The 25,473-nt window shown below is 51.5% G+C and overlaps 1 protein-coding gene across 5 annotated transcripts in view; it reads left to right on the forward strand.

The window, feature by feature from the left end:
• Window positions 1-2,297: 2,297 nt before the first annotated feature.
• The window catches only part of SLC38A10 (solute carrier family 38 member 10), a 40,797-nt gene continuing 17,621 nt past the window's right edge, over window positions 2,298-25,473 (forward strand). For all 5 annotated transcript variants that reach the window (XM_061144545.1, XM_061144546.1, XM_061144549.1 and 2 more), the window contains exons 1-10: window positions 2,298-2,704; window positions 5,472-5,589; window positions 10,390-10,435; window positions 11,239-11,332; window positions 11,550-11,693; window positions 12,548-12,672; window positions 15,328-15,430; window positions 16,240-16,422; window positions 18,680-18,791; window positions 19,641-19,747. In XM_061144545.1, the coding sequence (XP_061000528.1) occupies window positions 2,606-2,704; window positions 5,472-5,589; window positions 10,390-10,435; window positions 11,239-11,332; window positions 11,550-11,693; window positions 12,548-12,672; window positions 15,328-15,430; window positions 16,240-16,422; window positions 18,680-18,791; window positions 19,641-19,747 (1,131 nt within the window). In that variant the 5' untranslated portion in view covers window positions 2,298-2,605. The remainder of the gene's footprint in view (window positions 2,705-5,471; window positions 5,590-10,389; window positions 10,436-11,238; window positions 11,333-11,549; window positions 11,694-12,547; window positions 12,673-15,327; window positions 15,431-16,239; window positions 16,423-18,679; window positions 18,792-19,640; window positions 19,748-25,473) is intronic.

A 25,473-nucleotide genomic window follows, 5' to 3' on the forward strand; every position in this document is an offset into this window, starting at 1 on the left:
TCAATATGTAGATAGACCTAGGAAGAAATCAGGATGTGAGCGTGGTACACACACGTGTCTTCTAGTTCTGCCCATTGAGGAACAGTGGCCAGGACCAGGGCCCAGATCTTGGTCTCTATGACTAGTCTTCACTGGAAGGACTCCTTGGAGTTCTTGGAGAAAGGATTGATTCTTGAAAAGTACACGATGAGCTTGGAACACCTTATCATGCAAGAAAGCAAAGAAGTGCTCAGAGGATGACAGGGACCCAGCACAGGACAAAGGGGCCAGCTGAAGCGGCTCTCACTGTCCAAGTCTAAGAAATTGGCACATCAAAATAACTCGTGATAATAATGGATGATAACCCACTGAATACAATTGGAAAACAGGAGTCCACAGTGCTGTAGATATATTAACAGGTTGCAAGTTTAACAAGGACCAGGACATTTAGTTTCAAAGTACCTCCCCACAAACCACTCATTATTTACTAAGGAGAAAGACATAACTATCTAATCAAGCAATCAGAGAGAATATAGTCAGTAATGGGACAAATCAAAATCGTAGGGCATCTGATAGGATTCAGTGGAAACACAGCAGCACATCCATGATATTTGTGCCAAAGAAAAGTAATTTGAATTTCACCATGAGTGTGGGTAGGCAGAATACTGGCTCCCCACAAAGATGTGCACCCCCTTAATCCAGGGAACCTGTGAATATGTTACCTTACATGCCAACAGGGATTTTTCAGCTGTGATTAAGGTTACAGACCTTGAGATGGGGAGATTATCCCAGATTATCCGGATGGACTCAATCTAATCACATGAATACTTAAAATTGGAAAACTTTTCCCGGCTGGGTCAGAGATGTGAAGTGAGAGGGAGCTGACCCCTTCTCCGCTGTTGTTGACTTTGAAGTTGGAGGAAGTAGGCCATGAGCCAGGGAACATGGCCTCTAGAAACTGGGGACAGGCCTCAGTTTTCAGTTTGCAAGAATATGGGGGCCTTGGTCCTACCACCCAAATGAATTGAATTCTGCCATCTACCCAATGAGCAGGAAATGGAGCCTCCCCAAGAACTTTCATAAAGGGGGTGACTGCTCACATCTTGATTTCAGTCCAGTGAGATGCATTCTTTTTTTTTAAATTTTAAATCAAAGGTTATTTTTTCCCTTTTTTTTTTTTTTTATTAAACTAAATGAAAAGTTGCATTGTCCTAAATTTTTCAACATGGAAACTTTCAAAACTACATTGTGAATTATGAGCGCTTCCATTCCAAGCATGAGAAAAAAGTATACTAGCTTTTTAGAAATATCTTTAGCCCATAAGCAATATATCTAAAGAACCATCAATTGAAGGAAAAAAGAACTTTTATAAACAAAAATGTTTCTTTACTATGTGTGTGCATGCTCAATCGTATTCAATCCCTTGCGACCCCATGGATTGTAGCCCACCAGGCTCCTCTGTCCATGGGATTTTCCAGGCAAGAATACTGGAGTGGGTTGCCATTTCCTCCTCCAGAGATGCATTCTTGACTTCTGACCTACAGAACCGTAAGAACAGGTTTGTGTTGGTTAAGTTGCTAAATTTGTGGTGATTTGTTACTCTAGCTATGAAAAACTAATACAACGAGGAGGCATCAGAAAAACCCCAATTGAGGGACACAGGGTTAGTTGTCAAGCACATTGAAAGAATGCAAAATTCGTGAGATCAAATAGCTAATTAGAAAAATGGGCAAAAGTAAATAAGCATTTCAAGAATATGAATGGACAATAAAAATAGGAGTAGATGATTAACCTCATTTGTAATTGGGGGAACAGTTAGGAACTTCCCTGGTGGTCCATAGGCTAAGACTCTGCACTCCCAATGCAGGGGACCTGGGCTCTATCCCTGGTCAGGGAGCTAGATCTCACACGCCAAAACTAAGAGTTAGCATGCCACAACTGAAGATTCTGCATCTAAGATCCCACGCAGCCAAATAAATAAATATTAAAGATAAAAATAAAAACCACAGTGCGATTCCATTTTATTCACCAGATTAGCCCAACTGATGATACCATATGTATGTGACAATATAGAGCCGTGGCGAGTTCCTTGTGCTCCAGGTCCTGAAAGAAAGGGCTCAGGATACCAGGTCCTCAGGAGAATTAGCTGGGTGCTGGAACAGGTGCTCGGCCACCGGGCCCCGCCCACAGGCCCCGCCCCAGAGACCCAGCTCCACCTCTCATTGGTTTGCTTCCTGCCAAGCCCCGCCCCACTAGGCTCGCCTCTCTCCGTAAGAGCCCTGCCTGAGCGCCGCCTATTTGCCGTCACTTCCGGGCAGAGGAGTCCGCGGAAGGAGGAAGTGTGTGTCAGTGGCTGCGAAGCCGGGCTGAAGTGTTCCTGGCTGGCACCCCGCAATTCTCCCGGGTATATGCGTGGGGACACGGAGGTGGCCAGCGAGAACCAGCGAGGGAGGAAGACATGAGGCGGCCGTGGGGCCTGGCGGGGTCTGGAGGTTGACTGCTCCTGCCGCCTTCCCAAGAGGCCGCCTCCTCCAGGCAGCCTGCCACCCGTCTCCCTCAGGGTCTCACGCCCCACCGTCGTCCCGGCGTCTTGAACTGGGGCTCCCTGGCCCCTAGACCCCGCGCTATGACTGCGGCCGCAGCCTCCAACTGGGGGCTGATCACGAACATAGTGAACAGCATAGTAGGGGTCAGTGTCCTCACCATGCCCTTCTGCTTCAAACAGGTGAGTCCAGCAGGCAGTAGTCACCCCCCTCTCGCCGCCCGTGGCTTACTCCCTCACGGGAACTAGGACCTGGGGAGGCGGCCCCGCAGCTCGCCCGCCCCGTGGATGCAAGAGAAATTGAGGGAATTCCCTAAACGAAAAGCTTCAGTTCAGTCGCTCAGCCGTGTCCGACTCTTTGCGACCCCATGGACTGCAGCACGCCAGGCTTCCCTGCCCATCACCAACTCGGCTTGCTCAAACTCATGTCCGTGGAGTCGGTGATGCCATCCAACCATCTTATCCCTCTTTTCTCAACGAAAAGCTTAAGAACAATTAATAATTTCAGATCGAAGTGCAAATGTAGCAAAGTAATATGATCTTTAAAAAATGGAAAGTGATCACAGGATTCAGTGTTATTTTTCTTTATTATTATTTCTAAAAACTCTTACCTGACTGCACTTGTATTCAGAAGCACATCTGTCAAACCCCCAGGCCTTGGAACTAGTTTGGGGTGTTGGTTACAAGGTGATTACTACATTCTCCAGATTGTGTGCTTAAAATTTGTGCATTCCACCATATGCAAATGTTACCTTGATTGAAGAAATCCAAAATATTAAAAAATTGGTGTCATCCCAGCATTAAATACCACTTGAAAGAAGCTCACCATTTTTGAGGTGTGGATTCATTTGACTTTTGTTTAATTCACAAATAAACAGGCATTTGGTATGGTAGAAAAGGGAGGTGATAGAATTATCAAATTGGGTAACTTCTTTCCTAAAAGTGAACTTCTTAGCTTACTGTGAGCCATGCTGGAGATACTGTTACCTCTGCCTCTTGGGGAAGGAGCTATCTGCTAGCTAGGTTGCTTGAGGGTGGAGGAGGAGAGGGACACCAGAGGACAGGTGGCCAACAGTGCCTCAAAGACCAGTCTTACATGATGAAACCAAATAGGTGGAAAAATGAAAATAAGATGGATATTTTGGAACTGAAAATCGGCATCAGTGTTTAATTTTAGAGCAACACTTTGTATTTTTCACATTTAGCATCTTTTGGATAAAAATAGCAAAAAGAAAATGCATTTAGGGTTCCTGTGTGAGTGGTTGATCTGACTTTGTTGGTGAGCATGTTGGTGGGAGGATGGAGACTGCAGGGCTATGTAGAAGGCCACGCTGGCGGCTTCAAAAGCAACATCTGTGTTTTGGCTTGTGAATCCCAGTGTGGGCCGGCCACCTCTGGGTGTTTCTGGAAGGACTACGTGTCCCAGCATGCGTTGCGACTTGCCTGGCACAGAACTGCATCCTGGGATGTGTAGTTGGCTGGTCCTGAGTTTGTAAATGCAGTGCTGCTTTCCTTGACTCCTTTCTGCCAAGTGCCACTGTGGCAGGGCTCTGGTGATTCAGATTTGAGTGTCTTACTGTGTGCTGGGCATGAGTCCCCTGCCAGAGCATTTAAAAATGGGCCAGGCTGAGTTGCCTGGGGGGAGAGCTTATTGGTGGGTGCCCTCTTGCAAGCAAAGACCTGGAAGTGGTTTGCCCTGCCCCGAGGGCCTGGCCAAGTTAGGACATGCTGTCACTCATCACTTAGACTCAGCGTCTTCTCCGTGAGAAGCCTGTTGGCAAGAACACCATGTGAGGCCAACAGGCAACTTGGAGATGTGTGTTTTTGTCTGGTAGCCAGGTCACTTAAAAGTTTTTGTTTGTGTTTTTTGTTTGTTTGGTTTTAATAATTTGGGTACTTTTCTGAAAAAATTAGCAATTTATTAAAGTGTAACATGAATACAGAAAAGTGAACACATTTTAGGTGTACTCTTGATGGATTTTCATAATATTAACAAACGCATGTAGCCAGTTCCCAGATTCAACACAGATTTGCCAGCATCCCCCACCCCTGCCTCCTTACTGAGGGTTGCCCTCCCACCCCCAGACCCCACTGGTCAGTGTTGCCAGGTTTTAACTGTATGTGAATGCATCATGTCGTAGGTGTCAGGCTAGCATTGCTCAATTTATCTGTTTTTTAACCTTTGCTAGGCAGGCGTGGCATTTCCTGTTTGGAGCAGTGCACAGGCTTTGACCACATGGACCTGTCCTGTGGGGTGGTGACCCGCACGCAGGAGAGCTGGCTGGTGGGCTGTGTGTGTATTCCGCTCTGCTAGATGCTAGTAGGACAGTTGGTTGTTTCTTCAGTTTTTGGATTACAGATAAACCTGCTGTAAACATTGGCATGCAGGTTTGTGCATGAACACATGTTTTCATTTCTTTTGGGTAAATACCTAGGAGTGCAATTGCTGGTCAGATGGTGAGTGTCTGTTTAACTTATAAGAAAGGCGTAAATGTCATTTTTAATCTCTTCCTTCCAGAATGTGTTTATCACTCGTAGTTGTTGATCCAAGTGGCTGGAAGGTGGTTCGCTGTAGGGTGTCTGCAGGGAACTGGGGAGACTGGCAACCTCTCACCATTCCTTGAAACTCTGGGAAGGAAATGGGGTCCCTGGTGCTCTTTCGGGGACATGTATACACTTTATGTCCCTGGACAGAACGTGTTGACCACTCCATCCAGGAACTGTTACCCATTGGCGTTGGGACAAAATAGAGCTGGGGCCTCAAGTCTAGGGAGCGGGGGCCCAGGGGAGGGCTTTTGGTCATCACTTGTGCTGTTCACCTGTGTTCAGCGTGTGAGATAAAGATGCTGGGTAGTGTTATTTTGTTCAGTTCAGTTCAGTCACTCAGTCGTGTCCGACTCTGCGACCCCATTTATCTTGTTAATGTCTCTCTTTTGTCCCAACACTCCAGTGTGGCATTGTCCTGGGGGCCCTGCTGTTGGTCTTCTGTTCTTGGATGACGCACCAGTCCTGCATGTTTTTGGTGAAAGCTGCCAGCCTGAGCAAGCGGAGGACTTACGCCGGCCTGGGTGAGTGCATTGCCTCCCTGAGAGGGGCGGGACCTTTCTCAGCACCCTCTTAAGGAGTTCAGCATCTGGATCTGGGGCTGTGGGCCTTAGTCTTTTAAGTACTTTTCTTTCACTTTAATCTTTTTTTTTTTCGGTCATGCCGCACAGTATGAGGGATATTATTTCCCTGATCAGGGATTGAACCCACACCTCGTGCACTGGAAGCATAGACTCTTAACCACTGGACCGCCAGTGCTTTATTCTTTATTCTACTTTATTCTTAAAGAGTCCTTTGAGCAGCAATTTTTCTTATTTTAAAATTTAATGCAGTTAAAAAAAACAAAGCTGTTAAATCAACATGTTTTAAAATTGAGATAATGCTTGTCTTCCTGCCTTCTCTTTATGCACGTCCACATAGAGAGGCCCCTCCCGGTTCAGACAGCCTTGGCAGCTTCTGCTCCTATGCCTACAGCCCCAGAGCCTTCCTTCCGAGCTGCCTGACCCAGATATTACTGCATGTCTCCACTTTGAATGCCACGGGCAGCCTGTCCTTGGGCTCAGGCTTGTAGCGGCAGCAAGTCATCAACTCCTCCACGGCAACCTCTATGTCCTGTTGCTGGTTGCAGTTTCATTTCCTCTAGTTCTTTCTTCCTTTGATTTCAGCTGAGGCAAAGAAGGCTGCGCTTTCCACCTCCTTTCAGTTTCATCTATTTCCTGGACAGCCTGTCTCTGAGGGCAGGGCCCCCACTCTCCCACCCGCCTCAGGCTGGTGTGCGAAGGCTGCATTCTCTCCGCCACCTTGGACCTTTCGACTTCATGCTGCATTCTGGGGATATGTGGTGTGGGTGTTGAAATACCAATACACGTGGTCTCAGAGGCTGCCCTGTGCACGTCTGGGGAAGACTCCCATCCTCTGGCTGGGACCCCCTGACCTTCCAGCTAGTGTGTGGCCCGGATGCTGGGTCCGCTCGCGGAGGCCCTGGTGGGCCCTCAGCTCACAGCTCTCACAGCAGGGAGGAGGTGCCAAGAGGAAACGGTGTGCAGGGTTCCCAGGGCCAAAGAAAATAAAAACATCTGTGAGCCCCACGCGTGGGCTTTTGGCAGTGTGACCTCTGGTTTCCTTCCAGTCTGCCTGCTTTGCATTGGCACCGAGATACTCACATTTGTTCTGACCTCAAAATTGAAGGGCTGCTTCCTTCTCTCTCCATTCTGATAAGAATGGTGCTGTCAGACTCTTTCATTGCTGTTGGAGTCACTTGGGGAAGTGAAATTTAGAGGCTAAATTTGACTCGCTCCCCTACCCATGAGACCAGGTTCTACTTGGGATGACATGTGCACCAGGGCAGGTCCCTTCCTCCTTTTGTGAGGCTGTGGCTTTTGGGGTGACTCTTTCTCCCCGCTCAGGGTTCCCACAAAATGCTTGGCTGTGCCCTGAAATAGGATGAGTGACCCTGGACTGGGGAGGCTGTGGTTTTTGACAGCTATCCATCTGAATATTCTTAGAAGGTCCCCGAGAAGGCAAACTGGTTTGGCGAGGTGTGAAAGATTGAAGAAAACTACCCATGGACACCCTCCTGTGTGGTTGGCTGGGGCTCCTACCTTTAACTGCTTGTGGTGGCTGCAGCCCATTTCTCACTACCCAGAAACCAAAAAAGATCTGAAACCACCCGTGGTCTCTGATTATGCCTTTGGTACCAAACAAGATGGTGCATTTGTGTGAACTCCCACAGTCCCCCCAGGCCCAGCCTGCAGCATCAGCTGCCCTTTGTCCTGGTTCCGTCTTGGCACCATCTCTGAAATAGAGAGACCCCACCACTTGGAAAGGAGCCCTACACAGGAGGAGATGGGAGTCTCTTGGACCCTATGGACCAGCAATCCTCCCACACCTCCTGGACCATTTCTGCTGCTTGTAGGTCTTCTGTCCTCCTCCTTCTCCTGGCCCATAGCTTGCACTGCTGCCAGAGAGGGTGGCCTGGGCGGAGAGAGCCCACTGCATGCCAGTCCTGCAGGCCCGGGACAGATGGCCTCTGTCCGCAGAGCCCCCAGCACATGTCTGCTGGGCCCATGGGCATCAGACAGCTGGGGGTGGGGTGTTGGGGGTGAGGAGATGAGCAGATCTGAAGACAGTGCAGTGCAGGGTGTGGAAACTGCTGAAAAGGCTGAGGCATCCTCAACAAATAACCTTTTTAAACCGTCCGCTCCAAGGAACGGGTGGGTGGTTTTCTCAAGTTTGAGTTTGCAACATTTCTCAGTTTGGTTCATGCCTGGAAGTGACCACAGCACTGCCCTCCCGATCCTGGCCCGGGTGTAGGCACCACTGGAGGATGAACTTTGCCAGTTTGCGGAAATACAGCCCTGTGTGTTTTGTTTCTGTTGGTGTTTTGTGTGTGTGTTTTGTGGTGTTCTGTTTGCTGCTTGTAGACCAGTTCTGTGAATTTTATCTGCTTTTTATCTGCTGCTCCTTTGCCTTGTGTGGCTGACTTTCAAGTAGACTTTTCAAACCCCATTTTCAGAAGATGTACAGCTATACCAGACAGTCAGCTGTCCCGAGAAGTCATGGCCCCATGAGGCCACTCTGACACGGGCCCTGCCTGCGGAGGTGACCAGGCCTTGCTGCCACCTCGGAGCGCTCAGCTGTGCGTAGCAGCTGCTCTGGTACCGCGTCTGTGGTCCTGTCCTCTACCCGCCCAGGTTTCTGTGGCCCTGGTCAGCCTGCTGCCCAATTATGGGCTGGGTGGGGCCTGCAGAGAGCCTGTCCCTCCCTGCCTGTCCCCAGTTGTGTGGCCTGCACCTGTGGATACTTGGCTTGGGAAATGAGGGTCACAAAACCATCCTTTCTGACACCCAGGATTCTCTGCACCCCTCACCCCTGTTTATCCAGCAAATGGTCATCATACCCCCCCAGGCAGATGGCAGCGGGAGTCAGGTGGCTGGCTTTGGAGAGGGCTGGGTTGAGGTTGCTGCCTTCCATGTGAATAGCACAGTTTGGTGTGTGCTTCCCCATCTCTGCCCGATAAGCGGAGGCTGTGGACTGTGGGCAGAGAGCATGGGGTGGGCCTGGGGTCCCGATTTCCACAAGGCGGGCTGAGAGTCAGTTCTGTGTGCCCAGCAGCCACAGAGCCGTGGGCCCGGCTGTGGCCCCAGGAGAAAGCCCTGAGCCAGCCTCTCTGGGGAGACTGGGGAGCCCCTCCTGACAGCACTCCCGGCTGCACACCTGGTCCCCGCGGGGCCCAGCCCACGAGCTGCAGTGAACCTGCTGCAGATGGAGAGGGGAGGCCGGCCCAGGAGCCTGGGGAAGGGACCTGCCTTCAGCACGTGCCGCCCAGCCTCACGGGGCAGGTCTGGTGCTCTGGTTCTGGCCCAGAGGTGCGGGAGGGCAGTCCCTCGCTTGCCAGTTGAGAGACTGAGGGCTGGGGGGCTGCCAGGTGTTCTTTTTATGTCTCGGGATTAGGGGTACTGAGGCCTGGACACTCGGAATGGTGTGTGGGGTGTGTGTGGGGCTCTCCCGGCTGATAGCCGGGCAGGAAACACAGGCCTTCTCAGCACAGGCAGCTCCTTGGGGGCAGCCCCACTAGGTTTGTCCTTCTGGGAACCCGGCGAGTCTTTCTGGGTGAAAAGGTGCCGCCTCATGACTCTTCTCTGGCCTCCTAGAACAACTTTAGTTTCCTTTGTCCAGAATGCCGGTGTGTTCCGGAACTCTCTCTGGCTGGGTGCTCTGAGCACTTAGAATATGCTGTAGATGCTCAGCTTCCTTTTGGAGAAGGAGGGGAGTGGGATGGCTGGGCCCCAGCCACCTTCACGTTAGGGGCACCGGACTTTGTGTCTTAGAAGACCCTGAGGTGCAAGTGTCCATGTGGTAGTTGGACAAGCCGGGAGGCCGGAATGACCCCTGGTTTGCTTCCCAAGGCCACTTGCCCTGTGGCCGTGTAGCCCAGGGGGTCCATGTTCACTGGCTTTTGGCAGTGCTGTGATTTTTCCTAAATAGTTTGAAAGTAAAGTAGTAGCGTTTTTTGGACTCGTTCACGTGAGGTGGCCTGCGTGTTCCCTGCTCTCTGGTCTCCTGGACGGCTCTGCCTGTGTGAGGGAGGGGGCTTTGCTGTCATGTGCACCCCCTTCTGCTTGCTTCTGGGGGATCAGAGCTTCTCTCGGCCCTCGTCCGGCTCACCATGGGGCTGGGTTGCAGGGGTTCCCGGCCTCTGTGAGGTCCAGGGAGGGGCCTGCTGAGTCAGCTCTTAATCTCTCCTCTGCTGGAAACAGCTCCACTGTCAGGAAGGACGGGCCGAGGGGCTTCTCCAGGCTTGCGTGCACTTGTCCCCTCCTGTCCTAAAGCACCTTGCTCAAGATTTTCTGCTAAAACCACAGAGTGAACATGAAGGCCCTTAGCCAAGTGCCCTTGCTATGACTGGGAAAACCAGATGTACTGGGGGCTGGGCTGACCGCCCTCCCCGGGCACCCCCAACCCTGTCCCAGGCAGGCCTCCCTCAGCCTCCTCATTGGCAGCCTAACTTGCCCAGAGGGAAACTGCTACTTCCCTGGGACCGTTTTTCTTTTCTTTTTTCTTTCTTTTCCTTTGTGTACGAGTGAGTGTGAAAAGTGACCCACCCTACCTTTATTCTTATTTTCTGTGATTCTTATTTGTTGAAGGTAGATCTGAAAAAAGACGGGACCAAAATTTTCAAATATCCCCTTATACCCATAGAACTCCAGACCTACAGGTTTTTGTCAGATTGCTTTTCACAACTTTTACTGGGGATATTTTTACTGATGTGCTTCTCTCACTTTAGACTGAACGTTCATTCTCTTTTCCCCTCCCTGCACTAGCATTGCACGCCTACGGGAAAGCAGGAAAGATGCTGGTGGAAACCAGGTAGGTGGTGCCGTTCTGTTGGGGGTAATTCTCTCTGTTCTTCACTTGTGACCAAAAAGAAACAGGAGGATTGCTACACAATGAGTTGTATGTTTCAGATGTGCATTGGTTCATAGCTTAAAATATTTCTCTGAAGTGTTACTTACTAAATAGTTGAAAGTTTAATTTATTGTACCCTTAAAATGATTAGTGTCAAGGCTGAAAGCCTTATTTAAATCTTACTAAGAAAAATATAAAAATGGAAAACCCAGGGAACACAGCGAGGGGGCACTCCCTGGGCTGTACTTCATCTCTGGGTTCTGTTCCTGAAACTCAGATGCCCCCCCAACCCCGCCCCCTGCCCTGAACACTACTGCATAAAGGTGGCATTAAACTGGAAATGTCATATTCTCCCTTTGGAGTAAAATTTTATGAGATGAAAAAAATGGCTGAGAAATTGCACTTTTAGGCTTCTAAATTAGGGAATTGCAAACTGGAAAGAATAACCCTTTTCTGAAGCAGTTGATTGTTCTTTTAACTTGTCTTAACATCACAGTGCATTTTTGTACCACCTGAAAGAACTTTTAGAACCTCCTGCTGAGAGAAAAATGTAATACCACAGAAAGAAGAGTCTAGTGTTGCTCAATATTCATTCTGAGTAAAATAGCGAACTCTGCAGCCAAACCTTGGAAACTGTTGAATGTCGACACCATGTCTCCCATTCGACCTCTCCCTTGGGTTGTTGCGTGTCAGCGGCCAGGGGGATGCGGGTGCGTCTGGGACCCCTGGTGCTCAGCTCTCAAGCTTGCCCACCTTCCTTGCAGCATGATTGGGCTGATGCTGGGAACATGCATTGCCTTCTATGTTGTGATTGGCGACCTGGGGTCCAACTTCTTTGCTAGGCTGTTTGGGTTTCAGGTAAGGACATCTGCAGGTGTGCGATATGTCGGAAACCTCACGGCTGCTCGTGTGGCAGCGTGTGGACTGTTTCAGTCCGCATCTCGGGTGGGGAGCGGTGGGAGGGGCTCCGAGACCAGCACGCCAAGAGGCGAAGCTTGCTGGGCCCCAGTCAGTCCCGGGGCTCGAGGTGGGAAGCCCGGGCTGTCCCTGTGCCAACGCCTGGCGCTCTGCCCAGGTCACGGGCACCTTCCGCATGCTCCTGCTCTTCGCGGTGTCCCTGTGCATCGTGCTCCCGCTCAGCCTGCAGAGGAACATGATGGCCTCCATCCAGTCCTTCAGCGCCATGGCCCTCATCTTCTACACCGTGTTCATGTTCGTGGTGAGTGTCGGGCCGCCACCTGCCGCTGAGGTTGACTGGAAAGTGACGTAGAATGCGCCACAGGAGCCCACAGAGGGGGCTGCAGGGGAGGGGAGCGCTCTGAGGCAGGGAGTGAAAGCGCGATGCTCCCAGTTCACGGAAGACCTTTTATGTGGGCTTTGTGGCCAAAAGTCAGGAGGCCAGCCTTACAGGGGGTGAGAGCAGTTGTTGCCTAATGAGTGTTTATCGCTGACTGTTGCGGGGGGCAGAGGGGTGCAGTCTGGAGTTGACACTCAGGGCGCCCCTTGGGAGCCCCCGGGCCTGAGCCCCTGACCACTCCGGTGGGAGCAGAATGGGAGAGTCTATGTAGTGGGCTCTCCTTAGAAGACCGAGCCCCGGGTGGTGTCTCCAGTGCCCCTCGGCTCTGAGGGCCAGCCCAATGACCCTTTCCCTTCCTCTCCAGGCAGCTCTGTCCTTGATGGGTCTGTCTTTAAATTATGTCCGTGCAGGACTGGCAAGGACCTGCCAGCTTGGGGGACTGTCCTGACCTGGAGGCAACTGGGGTGGGCACAGCAGGTGGGCCTCATTGCTTACTATCTGCAGCCCTGGACGGGCAGCCGCCCCCGGTGCCAGGAGGCCCCGCAGCTCCTCTGGGCAGCACCTGGCCAGCTGGTGGCACAGCAGAGAGCCGAAACCCCGGGCCACACACCACTCCCAGCCCCTCCAGCCCCCCCAGCCCCTCCCGTCGGTGGCACCAGGCTGTGCCGTGCGGGGCCTGCACTGTGGTGCCGGCCGCCTCAGCGCCTGCCCGGCCCTGGCCCCAGTTCCCCTGTGTGTGCTGCCCGGTGCCGAGCTCCGCTTCCTTCTCCTCGCAGATCGTGCTCTGCTCCTTCAAGCACGGCCTGTTCGGTGGGCAGTGGCTGCAGCGGGTCAGCTACGTCCGCTGGGAGGGCGTCTTCCGCTGCATTCCCATCTTTGGCATGTCCTTTGCCTGCCAGTCGTAAGTACCACCTGCTTCTGGGGCCCTGGGGGTGAGTGTTACGAGGGGAGGCTGCCATCCTGGGAGCGGAAAGCACCATTTCCTGCAGTGAATGAAGCAGGCCACGAGGAGTAAGATGGTCTTCACCGTGGCTTCTCCCCACTCCGGGTTCAGGGCGGGAGTTCTGTGTTTACGAGGAGAGAAATCGACTTTGTTCCTGAGATGTGTTGCCGGCACTGTTGGCGACAACGCCCAGTTTGCCAAATCCCCCACGAGTAGAGTTGGCTGTGGGGAGCACAGCACAGCCCCAAACCATCTGACTCACAGAGTCCCGAGCGTTTTGCCAGAATTTAGCTATTCGTGTGAGAATATTTAAGAGGGAATTGCACAAACATTGACTTCAGACTGCTGCTGGGACGCTTTCAGAGACGTGTGTGTGTGTGTGTGTGTGTGTGTGTGTGTGTGTGTGCGCGTGCGCGTGCACACGTGTGTGTGGTTGAGCAGGCGTGTGCTCTGGCACTCGGGACTCTGTAAATGCAGAGCAGCGTCTTCCATAATTCCAGCAGCCTTACCTTCTCCACCAGATGACAGGCGCCTACGATCCACACCCGGCCGGGTGGTAACCCCGCTCAAAAGAGGCATAAATCTGGCGGGGACAGGAAAGGACCATCGGTGGCGGGGGTCTGGCAGAGCAGCCCCCCGCAGCTCCACGGGCATGCCAGTCGTAAACTAACGTGACAGATGAGACTTGTTCCGACTACTGTGTTTACACCCACACGCGAGATCCAAATCGTCGTTTCCCACTTCTCATCTCTCTTGGCAGCTCGGTTTCCACCAGAGCACACTCCGCTCTTGCTGTTTAACGTCCCTGTTAAAATTGGTGACAGAAGCTACATCCTTTTGCCGTGTACCTAGTTACCGATTGTCCTTTTTTCCTGTGGGTTTGGTCTGGCTTTCCGGTGTGGGCCGCTCTGTCATCAAGCGGGTCTTTTGGGCTTGGTTCTCAGGTTGAGTTATGGGTTCCGGAGGGGGGTGGGTTGTGAGCTCATATTCCATCTGTCGCTCACGGAAGGCGCGGGGCCTGGGGATGTGCCCACGTCCCCTGGGGAGTGGAGCCGAGAGGTCCAGAGCTGGGGCTCTTTCCCGCACATCTGGCCCTGAAGTGCGTGCAGGCTAGGCTCTGCTGCCCTTGCCAGGTGGCTGTGGGCCCCGCGGCATGGCTGGTCTCCCCACTCTGGATGGACCGGGCCTCCGCTGTGCCGTCAGTGTGCGGCCCTTCCTGGTCTGACTTCGAGGTAGGTGAGTACAGGGTGGCCCAGGACCAGCAGGCCCCCAGAGCAGCTCGGAGAGAGCACTGAGCGCGTGGAGGCCCAGGCCACGCAGGGGCAGGCGGACACCTCTGACTCAGGTAAACCAAGTCACGGGCTGCTCAGTGAGATGGTCAAGTGCTCTGCGGGTGCTGGGGGTCTGGCTGCTGCCATCAAGGGTCCCAGGGGCACAGGCAGGATTGAGGAAGGTGGGCATCACAGCCTTGTCACACCCATCCATCCCCACATGTGGGCACAGCCCCTCCCCTCAGCGGCTCCTGGGCAGGGGCTTCTCCCCGTGTGTGCTGGGGATGCCCCTGTCCTGAGATCTGGTAGTAGGGCTCCCTGGCATGGGGAGCTGGGCAGTGCCCAGATGCTGGTGTCAGTCCTCCTGCAGGTCCTCTGCCACCTCCCTGGTCTGCATGGGTGTGTGTGCATGTGGCCGCTGACTGCCCCCTCTGTAGGACCGAGGTGGGGACATCTGTCCACAGTGACTCTTGCCCACCAGCAGTGGCCAGTGGGACAGTGCAGTGCCAGGGACGGTGCCAGCTTCTGCCAGCCAGGCCTCCCCCGTCCTTGTCATTTGCTGTTAGTAACATTAACGGGTCCTCTTTGCTCTCCTTTCACTTTTTTTTAAGGCGGTTTTGGGGTTTGGCTCGCTGACTGGCATGCTTTTCACTTAACATCCTGATGTTCACCCTCCCGGCCTCCCATGTGGCGTGACCGCTGGCCCTGGCTCCGTGGGTACCAAGCCTGAGCCCTCAGCACAGCGTCACCCTGCTGTCTCCTCTCAGGGCTGCACAGGGCGCTTGCCCCTCCCTGTCTGCCTCTGTGTGGCCCACCTCTCACAGGTGCCGCTCCCTGCCTGCCGTTTGCAGAGAGCCCACATGGGCGCATCTGTCCCTCACGCATCTGTCCCTGCTGGCCCTGGGCCATGGGGCTGCAGCCGCTCTTCTGTCACAGAGCTGGGTCCATGCCGGCTCTGAGCCCCTCACTGAGGCGTTGAGATGGGCAGCCGGCCCGGCTTGTTTGTTTAACTTTCCATTCTTTTGACAGCGACGCTCTGAACCGCTTCCTGCTTCCCCTGTAAACACGGGCTGCTTAGACCAGCCCGGAGCTCCCCGGAGCGGTCACGCTCCTGCTGCAGTGGAACAAACGGCCTTTCATCCTGTGGCACTTCTGAAATGTTTACAGAGTGTGCGTGCGGGGAGCGCGCCGAGTGCCGTCCATATCATTGTGCGAGCCCAGCCTCAGTGCTGGTGGCGGCCGGCGCGGTGGGAAAGCAGGTGTTGGAGACTCGGCTGGGGGCCTGGGAGAGGCATGTCTGTCTCTGGAATCGGCTCCGCGAGGTCGCTCGTTATTTTTACAGCCAGGTCCTGCCCACGTACGACAGCCTGGATGAGCCATCAGTGAAAACCATGAGTTCCATCTTTGCCTCCTCCCTCAACGTGGTCACCACCTTCTACGTCACGGTAGGAAGCCTTTTGTGCCTCTTCCCCTCCCCCAGCTCCACCAGTCCCCAGTGCAGGCCTGTCCTTGCTTCTTCCCATCCCCGTGGCCGAAGGGCAGCTCTGCCCCTCCACTCAGCTCCAGGGCCGGCAGGGAGCTGACTCTCCAGGTGGTGTTGGTGTCCCCATCCCCGGAGGAGCGTGGGCACCTCAACCCAGAGCCTGGAGCCTCTGCACGACCTCTGCTGACTCACTGCAGAAAGGTGTGCAGCAGTGAGAAATAGCAGAGAAAGAAAATCACAAGTTCCAGCCCATGGATGCAGACAGTTCATGTTTCCCCTCCAGTCTTCTTAGTTCTCTTCATTGTTTTCTTTTTTTTTTTCTTCATTGCTTTCTTACATGGCAAATAGAGTTATAAATTCGCTGAGAGTCTGACTTGTTTTCCTGAACCTTGTGGTTCCGCCACACTTGTCGGTTTTTCCAAAAGGTCCATATGATTGTTGTCCATTCAGCCCGTGGGAAGTTACCCCGTGGTTCCCGGGTTTGGGTTTTGAGGCCCATTAAATCCAGCCCCTCCGTGGGGCTCATGGGGCATTCTTCTGCTCACTTTCCAAGCAGGCAGCTCCCTTCTCTTGGTGCCTCGCTGTCCAAAAAGGGAGAAGCCACGTGAGACTCTCACCTTTAGGGCTTCCGCCCACTCATCAGAGAGGACTCGTATAAGCCGGGAGCTGGCGGGCCTTTGTCTTGCTGCAGCTGCTCGTGACGAGTTCGAGGCTGTTCCGGGGAGTGTGTGCCCCACCTGCCACACGTCCCCTGCTGTTGTTCCCCCACAGGTGGGCTTCTTCGGCTATGTGAGCTTCACCGAGGCCACCGAGGGCAACGTGCTCATGCATTTCCCCTCCAACCTGGTGACCGAGATGATCCGTGTGGGCTTCATGATGTCCGTGGCCGTGGGCTTCCCCATGATGATCCTGCCCTGCAGACAGGCCTTGAACACTCTGCTCTTCGAGCAGCAGGTAAGGTGCTCAGGGCCCTTCGGATAGCGTTCTGCCCAGAATCCTCGCTGTTCTGGCCTCAGTTACATTGTCCTCCGGTGGCTTTTTATAGTTCCTTATTTTCCTGGGCAGTCGCAGGCAGAGCTTTTCCTAGTTAAAAATCAGAAACTCCAGTTAAAATGGAATCTTTTAATAGGGATTTTTTTTTTTTGAACCAACCAACTTTGGAGAAAAGAGCCCCATATCAGCCAGGTTGATTCCTGCAGGAGACGTGGAGTCACGCTCAGTGTCCAAGCAGCTTAGGCCTGTGTCCTGTGACTGCCCTGCTGTCCCCCTGTTGGAGGAGTAGTGGGAAATCGGGGGCTTGCTTCAGCATGAACCTGTGGGAGAGGAGCAGGTGGGAACTTAGGAGAGCCGGCTTGACTGACAGGCGTGTATAATGGCTGGCCAGGTGGGCCAATGGATGCTGGGGTCAGGCCACCGTTCTCTTTAGGTTCGTGTAACAGAAAGTTTTAACAGTTTGACAGAAGACATCTGAGCCCTGAGAGAGACTGAGTTTCGTCTGCTGTCGTATGTGTAGGCCCAGCTCCATGTAGTCCTGTGTGAGCAGTTTTCAAATGTACAGTTGGAACCCAGACTCCCTGCTCACTGCTGCCCAGTTGACAACAGGTGGTGCAGTTGTGGTGGCTCATGCCCCAGGGCAAGGGCATGGGCTTGGCCCCGTCTCTCTGTGGTGGTTCTTGTGTTCCCGCCCAAGTCCTTGAGCCTGGTCTGCGGCGTCAGCCAGGACTCCTGGTGGTCAGTTGAACTGCTTAGGCCACAGAGGTGGGGAGGGGAGAGTCCATCAGGCAGGCAGGGAAGGTGGCTACTTGGGACAGCTGGAACTGGGCTTGTGTTCTAGTGGCTGGCACATGGTCAAGTCAGCCTCCCTCAGATTCTGCCACCAAGGCCAGAACCTTGAGGCAGAGCCCCCCGCCTTGAAAAGCTGGCTGCCCAACGCCCGCCCCTGTCGGCTGTTCAGGCACCTGGGCACCACGCGAGGCTCTGTCCCCTTGTGGGGCATAGCAGGCCAGCTCATGGAGCCCTGGGGTCCTCATTTGATGCACACGTGTGCTTCATATCTGAATAGCATTTGTGTCTCTGTATGTAACACATTTTTATCATTTTAAAAATTAGAAAATCAGTAGTGGTGATAAAGCCAATGTTAACTTGAGTGCAAAGCTTACCTGCATGTCTCCATCCTCACGCGAATGACCCCTTCTGCTCCCCTCAGCATCTGTGTGCATCTCTGCAGATTTCCTCTCGTTGTGTTTTCTCCTGTCTCCAGTCCACGTGTATCCATAGAAACCCCCAGCGTCACTGTGCCCTTGCTCTCACCTCCTGGTCGTTGCTTGACGTCTCCTGATCACCCTTGACCTCTCACAGATAACTCCTGTGACCCTTTGATGCATATAGCTGCTTGTTTCTTCTGCTCTTAGAGTGTTTCCTGGGGAAATTTCTGCAGGATTCTGAGCCAGAAGGTGTAGACCTAACACCCTCCCTCTCCAGTCCGTTCTGAGAAAGCCACCATTGCTAGTCAATTCTGGACGTTGGGTGCCTCCAAACTGTAGTTTGAGAAGGGTTGAAGCTTCGCTTGAGTGGTGTTTTCCTAGCTCGGCAACAGTAATCATGGTTGGCCCCTCCTGTGTGCACAGTGCTGTTCTAGAAGCTTCTCTCCCATCACCTCCCACCATAGCCTGATGAGATGCTTCCGGTGACCCTGTGCTTTTGGGTGCGGAGGCTGAGGCCAGAGATGGTCTCTTGGGCTTGACTGTAGCATGTTGTGACTTCTCCCCTTGTCTTCTTCCTGGACTCACCTGCTAGAGACAAGGATGGCAAAGCTGAGCATGTCTGTGCACATGGGGGGCCCTCTGCACCCTGAAACCTGCTGCGTGTTACTGTGAGTGGGGCTGTGTTCTGTCTCCTGTGCTATGCGGTGCTTCTAAAAATCTCTGTCACAGCACTGGTCTAAAAGGAGGGCGGAAGGATTTGTTCCGAGTTTCTCAGAACAAAGTTATCCCCGTAGCTGCTGTGAGGAGCAACCTGGGCCTTCTGGAGGTCCGAGCTTCTGGTTGCAGGTTCACGTTCAGGCACAGCTGCCTGTACTTGGAGCGCTCACCCGCCGCCTCCCAGGCTGACCCGCCTGGGGTGTTGGCAGAGCCCTTTAGGGATGTGCTTATAGGAGAGTGGAGAGGAAATCGGTCATTTCTAAATCTTGTTTTTATTTTCTTTCATATAGCAAAAAGATGGGACCTTCACTGCTGGAGGCTACATGCCACCCCTGCGGTTTAAAGCCCTCACCCTCTCGGTTGTGTTCGGAACCATGGTCGGTGGGATGATGATCCCAAATGGTAAGGAGGGGGGCTTCTCCAGTGACCGGCCTCCCACCAGCTTATCCCGCTCTCCCCGACCTTGTCCTGCTGTTGTGCACCCCTTACTCTTGGGTGTTCAACCAAGACACCCAGAGTCTTCACCACCTCCCTCTCTTGGTCAAAAAAACAGGTCTAGAGACTCTTGGGTGCTCTCTTCTTTGATGCCCTGAGAAAGGCTTGGTAGAAAACACTGCAGCTTGATGGGACCACAAACACGTGGGTGGAGCTGCAGTGTGGGGTCCAGGCCTGATGTGTGAGTTAGCGGTTACCAAGCAGTTCCTTCCTTACTTCCGACTCCTGATTTTGTTGACATGTCACTGAGGGCAAAGGGCAGGGCCCTGCTCCAGCACAGACAAAGCTTATTGTCCTCAGACATCCAGTGGGCCCTGCATACCCTCCAGGCAGCAACCCCGAGGCCCCCGCACTCCTGGCTTCCCCACAAACCAGTACAGGCTCTGCTGAGTCACTCGCTGGGCACCAGGTCGGGCGGTGTAAGATGAACTGGCCCAGAGGCCCCCCACTGGCTGCCCAGACACTCCACAAGGAGCCGGAGCAGCGGTGTGGGCCCAGCATGGGGCAGGCAGTGCTGTTAAGCTCACTTCGCTGGCGGGGAAGCCGAGGTTCAGAGGGGAGACTTGCTGAGGCTCCTGGCCCCACGCACCCCTTCATCACGGCGTCAGGTGGGACACCCCGGCTGTCCTTGTGAGCACAGAACGCTGTGCCCCGCTCCTCACCGCTGTCCAGCAGCCTGCGTAGACGGGTCCTCGTGGGAAGACAGCTCCTCACCCTGCTTGCTGGACGCTCACCCCTCCCTTGCTCTCTCGCCAGTGGAGACGATCCTGGGCCTCACGGGTGCCACCATGGGGAGCCTCATCTGCTTCATCTGCCCGACGCTGATCTACAAGAAGATTCACAAGAACTCTCTCTCCTCCCAGGTGAGCAGTGCTCTCAGCCCCACTCCTGGCGGGGCTGGGTCGGGCAGAGCAGGAGGGCATGTTGTCTGAAGGCTACTGTGAACTAGTTGTGTTCTTTACACAAAAGGATCGTGGTTCCACAGGTCTGGGAGACGTGGGGCTACGCCACGGTGAGCAGCCTTGCACCCCAGGGCCGCTGAACCGAGCCAAGCTTATCTGAGCGTCAAGTACCGAACAGCTTTTCCCTGCCTGTCTGTCTGATGACTGGATTATCCGTGTGTGCCTCTAGTGTTTCATGACCCTGACTCCATCCTCTGCTGAGGTCACCCGCAACTGCCTTGCTAGGGACTGTGGTTTGTTTTATTTTTTTTAATTTATTAGGCTGACCCAGGTCTTAGTTATCTGACATGTAAGATCTTTAGTTGCAGTGGTCACGATCTAGTTCCCTGATCAGGGATCGAAGCCAGGCCCCCCTGCATTGGGAGTGTGGAGTCTTAACCGCTGGACCACCAGGAAAGTCCTTGGGGACTGTCTTGTTGGTGTCACCTCTCCAGGCTTTCACTGTTAGAGACAAAGCCACAGTGAATATGTGTGCACACGAGCATTTCTATACTTTTGAGAAAGTACTGTAGGAGGCTACCTGGGTCTGGGATCCCTGTATCAGAGCAGGAGCTTCTCCTCAAGGGCCCGTGTGCGGGTCAGTGCCGTAGCTCTGCAGCTGAGCTTGGCCTCTCCCCTCCATCAACCCAAGGGTGATGGCAAGTCTTGGCTTCCCTGAAGTAAAGGTGGGCATTTCTCTTTCCGTGAACTGTCCATGCTTTTTGCTCACCTTTTATGGAGTTGTTGAGTTTTTGGTAAATTCTTTGGGAACATAGTATACGTAAGGCAAAGCACATAAATCTCACATACAGCTCGATATATTTTGGCTAATTGAAAGTGAAAAATGTGAAAGTGTTAGTTGCTCAGTCATGTCCGACTCTTTAGGACCCCATGGACTGTAGCCTGCCAGGCTCCTCTGTCCATGGAATTCTCCAGGCAAGAATAACTGGAGTGGGTAGCCATTCCCTCCTCCAGGGGATCTCCCAGGGGTTGAACCCAGGTCTCTCGGATTGCAGGCAGATTGTTTTCCATCTGAGGCACCAGAGCGTGTGGCTAAGTGAACACAGTCACAGAACCACCTCAAGGGCAGATACAAAACATTCCAGCATTCGAAGCTTCCCTGGGCCACCCTAGTTTTTCCTCCACAGAGGTTACTGCCTGTTTTCTTATGTTTTGGAATAATTTTGCCTGCCTTTCAAGTTAGTAAAAACGGAGCCTCACAGGAAGTGTTGGTGAGTGTCTGGCCTCCTTCCTCAGCTTCACACCTGAGATCCCAAGTTACTGCTGAGTGGCCAGGGGTGGTCTGCCCATCCTCCCTGCCATATGCTTATCCATGTAGGAGTCTCCGGTCACCCAGAGCCGAGTGTCTGGGACGGGCTGCTCTGCCTTTTTCTTCGGGTGCAGCCTGTGTGCACTTTGGTTGGCTATTCTCTTAGGTGTGGAATTGTTGGGTCCTGGGGTTATGTTTGTCCAGTCTTGGTAGATTTTTCCAGACTTTACCCAGCTTTCCAAAGTGGTCCTCAGGCACCATATTGGAATTTTAGTCACGTTGACATCTGTGGTCCCTTTTTCAGTCTCTAGCCCTTCCACTGGATGTATAGCGATACCTCATTTGGGTTTTAATTTGTAATTTTCAGGTCACTGATGACATTGAACACCTTTTCATACTCTTTGCTAGCTGTGTGGATTTCTTCTTTTGTGCCTTTCAAGTCTTGTCCATTTTTTAATCTATGAGTTGTCTTTTTCTTATTGATTTATGGAGGTTTGTTAAAGATTTAAGATACAAGACTTTTTCCAGACATGTATATTACAAATGTTTTCTCTCACTCTTGGCTGCCTTTTCACTTTCTTCTGATCAGCAGATGTTCTTAATTTTAGAGTAGTTCTGTTTTTTGAGTTTTTCTTTTGCTTGTGTACTTTAAAGGAAAAAAAATTTTATTTGCACCAGGTCTTATTTGCAGGATATGGGATCTAGTTTCCTGGCCAGGGATCGAACCTGGGCCTTCTGTAATGGGAGCACAGAGTCTTAGCCACGGGACCACCCGAGAGGTCCCTTGCTGTGTGCTTTTGATGTACTATTTAAGAAATGTTTGCTTATCCCCAGGTCCTGAAGACAGTGTACTCTGTCATATCATAGAAGCCTTTTATTTTCTCTCTCACATTTAGATCCATGCCCGTCTGGAGTGCCTGGTGTGTGGCAGGGGTCAGGGGTCATGTTCTGGGTGGCTCTCCGTGGAGCAGCACCCTCTTGCTCCGGCACCATTTTGTCAGTCACCTGTGTACGTGTGAGAGTGGGAACTCCTGTCACAGGTCTGTCCATCTGTCCCACACTAGCGCTGTGTTGATTGCCGAGGCTTTGTAATGAGTCTTGATGCTGGCAGCTTTATTCTTCCTCAGGGTGGTTTTATCTATTATTAGTTCTTTGCATTTCCAACTCAATTTTTTTTTTAATTAAAAAAAAGAAATTTGGCTGCACCATGAAGCATGTGGGATCATAGTTCCCCAACCAATGATTGAATCCATCCCGCCTGCAGTGGAAGCCAGGAGTCTTTAACCACTGGGCTGCCAGGGAAGTCCCCGAACTCAGTTTTAGGGGTGGCTTCTCAGCTGTTGGTGTTTGACTGGGGTTCCATCAAACTGTCGATTGAAGACTTGACATCATCTTTCACTTTGCGACTTTTCCTAATTTCCATCCTTATTTCTCCTTTCACCAGTGGCTTATTTATTTATTTTAACACTAAAATGTTAATTTTTCCTAGAACAGCATTAAGTAACAAAAAACACTGTAATAAGTTGGGAGAGAAACCACGGAAAAAAGGGAAAACATTGTAGTACTTTTGATTTTTGGACAAAAGACCCCATGTCTTTATTTTTCACGGGTCCTACATATTAGGTAGCCAGCCCTGCTCTTGACTGCCCTGCTTCTCCTGAGGCAGGTCTCAGACCTTTCCTTATCAGAACCCCCTCTGTCTGCAGCCTTCTGGGGACTCCAACTGATTTTCACCAGTGGTTTCTCTAGATTTCCATACTTTGGGGGATTTCCTAGTACTCTTTTTTTTTTTTTGGACCTAGTACTCTTTTTGACTGATTTCAAGCACAGTTCCAGTGTGGTGTGAGAACATGAGCTGCAGAACTTCAGTCCTCGGACGTTTGCTGGGGTCCAGCAGGTGGTTGATTCCGATGGATGCTCAGCTGTCTGGCTGTCTGCAGCTGTTGGATGCAGAGCACATCCCACGTGTGGTTGGGTTGAGTTTGCTGTGATTTTTTTAGATTTTTATGTATTCTTACTGATTTTTTAAATCTCCTTGTGTATCACTTATGGGAAAGGTATGACAATTTCCATTCGAATTATTTAAAGGTTCTTGTGTCTTTTAGTTCTATGAAGTTTTGCTTTTTGTCCTGAAGCTATGTTACTAGGAGCTTACAGTTTTAAGATGGTTATATCTTATTAAACTGACCCTTTTCTGGATGAAATGTCCCTTTTTGTCTTTGGAGGTGCTTTTCTCCTTAAAGGCAGCCTTGTCTGATACAGTGTAGCTAATCCAGGTTTGTTCTGGGTTTATATTTGCACAATATAGTTTTTGTTATCCTTTCTCATTTGATATCTCTGTACCTTTATATTTAAGGTTATGTCTTGGGTAAGAGCAAATAGTTTGCTTTTGATTTGTTTTGTTTTGATCCAAGCTGTAAATAGGAGTATTTAAGACTATTTACAGTTAATACCGATTTGGGGGGTGGGGATTAAAGCTTCCATCTTACTCTGTTTTTTATTTGTCCCATCTGTTCTTTTTTCTGTTTCTTTCTTTCTTGCTGCCTTTTGGATAAATCAAGCATTTTAAAGTCTTTGTTCTCTATTCTTCTCTTAGGTGGTGGTGTTCATTCCTGTTCCGCTAGTGGTTATACGAGGCAGTTTAATAGAATCCTTGGTTTATTAGAGTTGACCATAAATTAGTTGTTTTTCTTTTACTAATTCCCAGACAAAGTGACCATCCAACAATATTTTAACTCCATTTATCTTTGGCTTCGGCCGTCAGTGCTGTTGTTTTTATGTGTTTTAATTTTATGTGCATTTTAAACATTACAAGACGTTATTTTTGTTGTTCAGATAGTTGATGTTTGTTTATTTTGATCCTTTGCACCCACTTGGTTTTCTGGGGCCTGGTCCCATCCCCTGGTGTGCTTGGTAGTTTATGGGGGTGGGTGTGAGAAATCGTTCGGTCCCTGGATGATGATGTCCTCTGTCCAGCAGACAGAGGATGAGCAGAAGGCCTGTGTCCACTTGCGAGCAATCTGTGTCAGGTTTGCCTTCACTCCTAGGGTGTAGCCCTTCCTGAGTCTCAGCTCAGTCACCCGCAGGTTGCTAAATTCTCTGCTTAGCTTTCATCCTCTTGGCAGCTGCTCTCCGCACGACTCGGCGCAGCTGGTGGCTGGCACGTGCCTCAGGGAGAGCTGTGCACAGAACGTGGGTGCCTCCTGGAGGGTTCCTCTTCTACAGGTTCCGGTTCTGGTTGTGGGGAGCCTGGGGCTCACCCTGTGTGTCTGCCGGCTCCAGGCTACTGCTGTGCTGTCCTGGTGCCCAGCACTGCTGACCAGGAAAAGCCTGGCCTGGGGGCTGGTGCCCGCCTCTGTTCTCTGGATTCTCACTCCTCAAGTCTCAGCCGCCGAAGCGGTTCACCAGTGCCTTCAATTGGGGATTTTAGTGACTTTTAGGAACTCCTTATAATATGAGGCAGTCAGTCCATTACCTGCCAAATGGCAAATGTTTTTCCCAGTTTGTGAAGTCCCAATGTTTTAGTCCATCAGACTCTTTTTAGGAGGAAAAAAAGTCATTATTAAAATGACCCTCCTACGCCAGTGTTATTTTAAGGAATTCTTCCATCAGTTCCTGTAGTAATTCCAGAACTTCATTTTTCCATTTAAATCTTTTACTTTTTTTTTTTCTGTGCCACATGGCATGTGGGATCCTAGTTCCCAGACGAGGGATTGAACCTGTGCCCCCTGTAGTGGACGTGTAGAGTCGTGAACCCCTGGCCACCAGGGAAGTCCCCCATTTAATCTTTGACGCATCTGTATTCTATTTTGGTGTAAGAAACAAAGTAGGTACCCTCAGTTTTTTGTAGATGATACCTAGTTGTTCGAACACTGTGAGTCCATCACTGGTATGAGATGTTACTGCTTCTGTGTATTAAATTCCTGTATGTATTTGGGCTTGTTTGGGACTTTTGTTTTCATTTCCTGCCTGTTCTGTCCAGTGATGTGGCCATCCGTGCTGTTTTAATTACCCAGCCTTGCGATGGTACTCCCTTGCCTTGTCGTGTGGCTCTGAAAATATTTTAATTCTAATCTCTCTTCTTTCATTAATGATGTTTCTGGTTGTTCTTGATGACTTTATTTATTTATTTTTTGGCCGTGCCACATGACTTGTGGGATCTCAGTTCCCTACCCAGGAGTTAAACCCAGGTCATGGCGGTGAAAATCCAGAATCCTAACCACTAGGCCACCAGGGAACTCCCTGTTTACTTTCTTTTTTCTTTTTTTTTTCCTGTTTACTTTCTACGTGAATGTTCCAATCAGCTGATCTGACTCTTAACAAAAATAAATCCACCTTTTTGGTTTTGGTCTACTTGGAATTCATTGAAGCTGTAGAT

This window comes from Dama dama, chromosome 5 (genome assembly GCF_033118175.1).
Source record: "Dama dama isolate Ldn47 chromosome 5, ASM3311817v1, whole genome shotgun sequence".
NCBI lineage: Eukaryota > Metazoa > Chordata > Mammalia > Artiodactyla > Cervidae > Dama > Dama dama.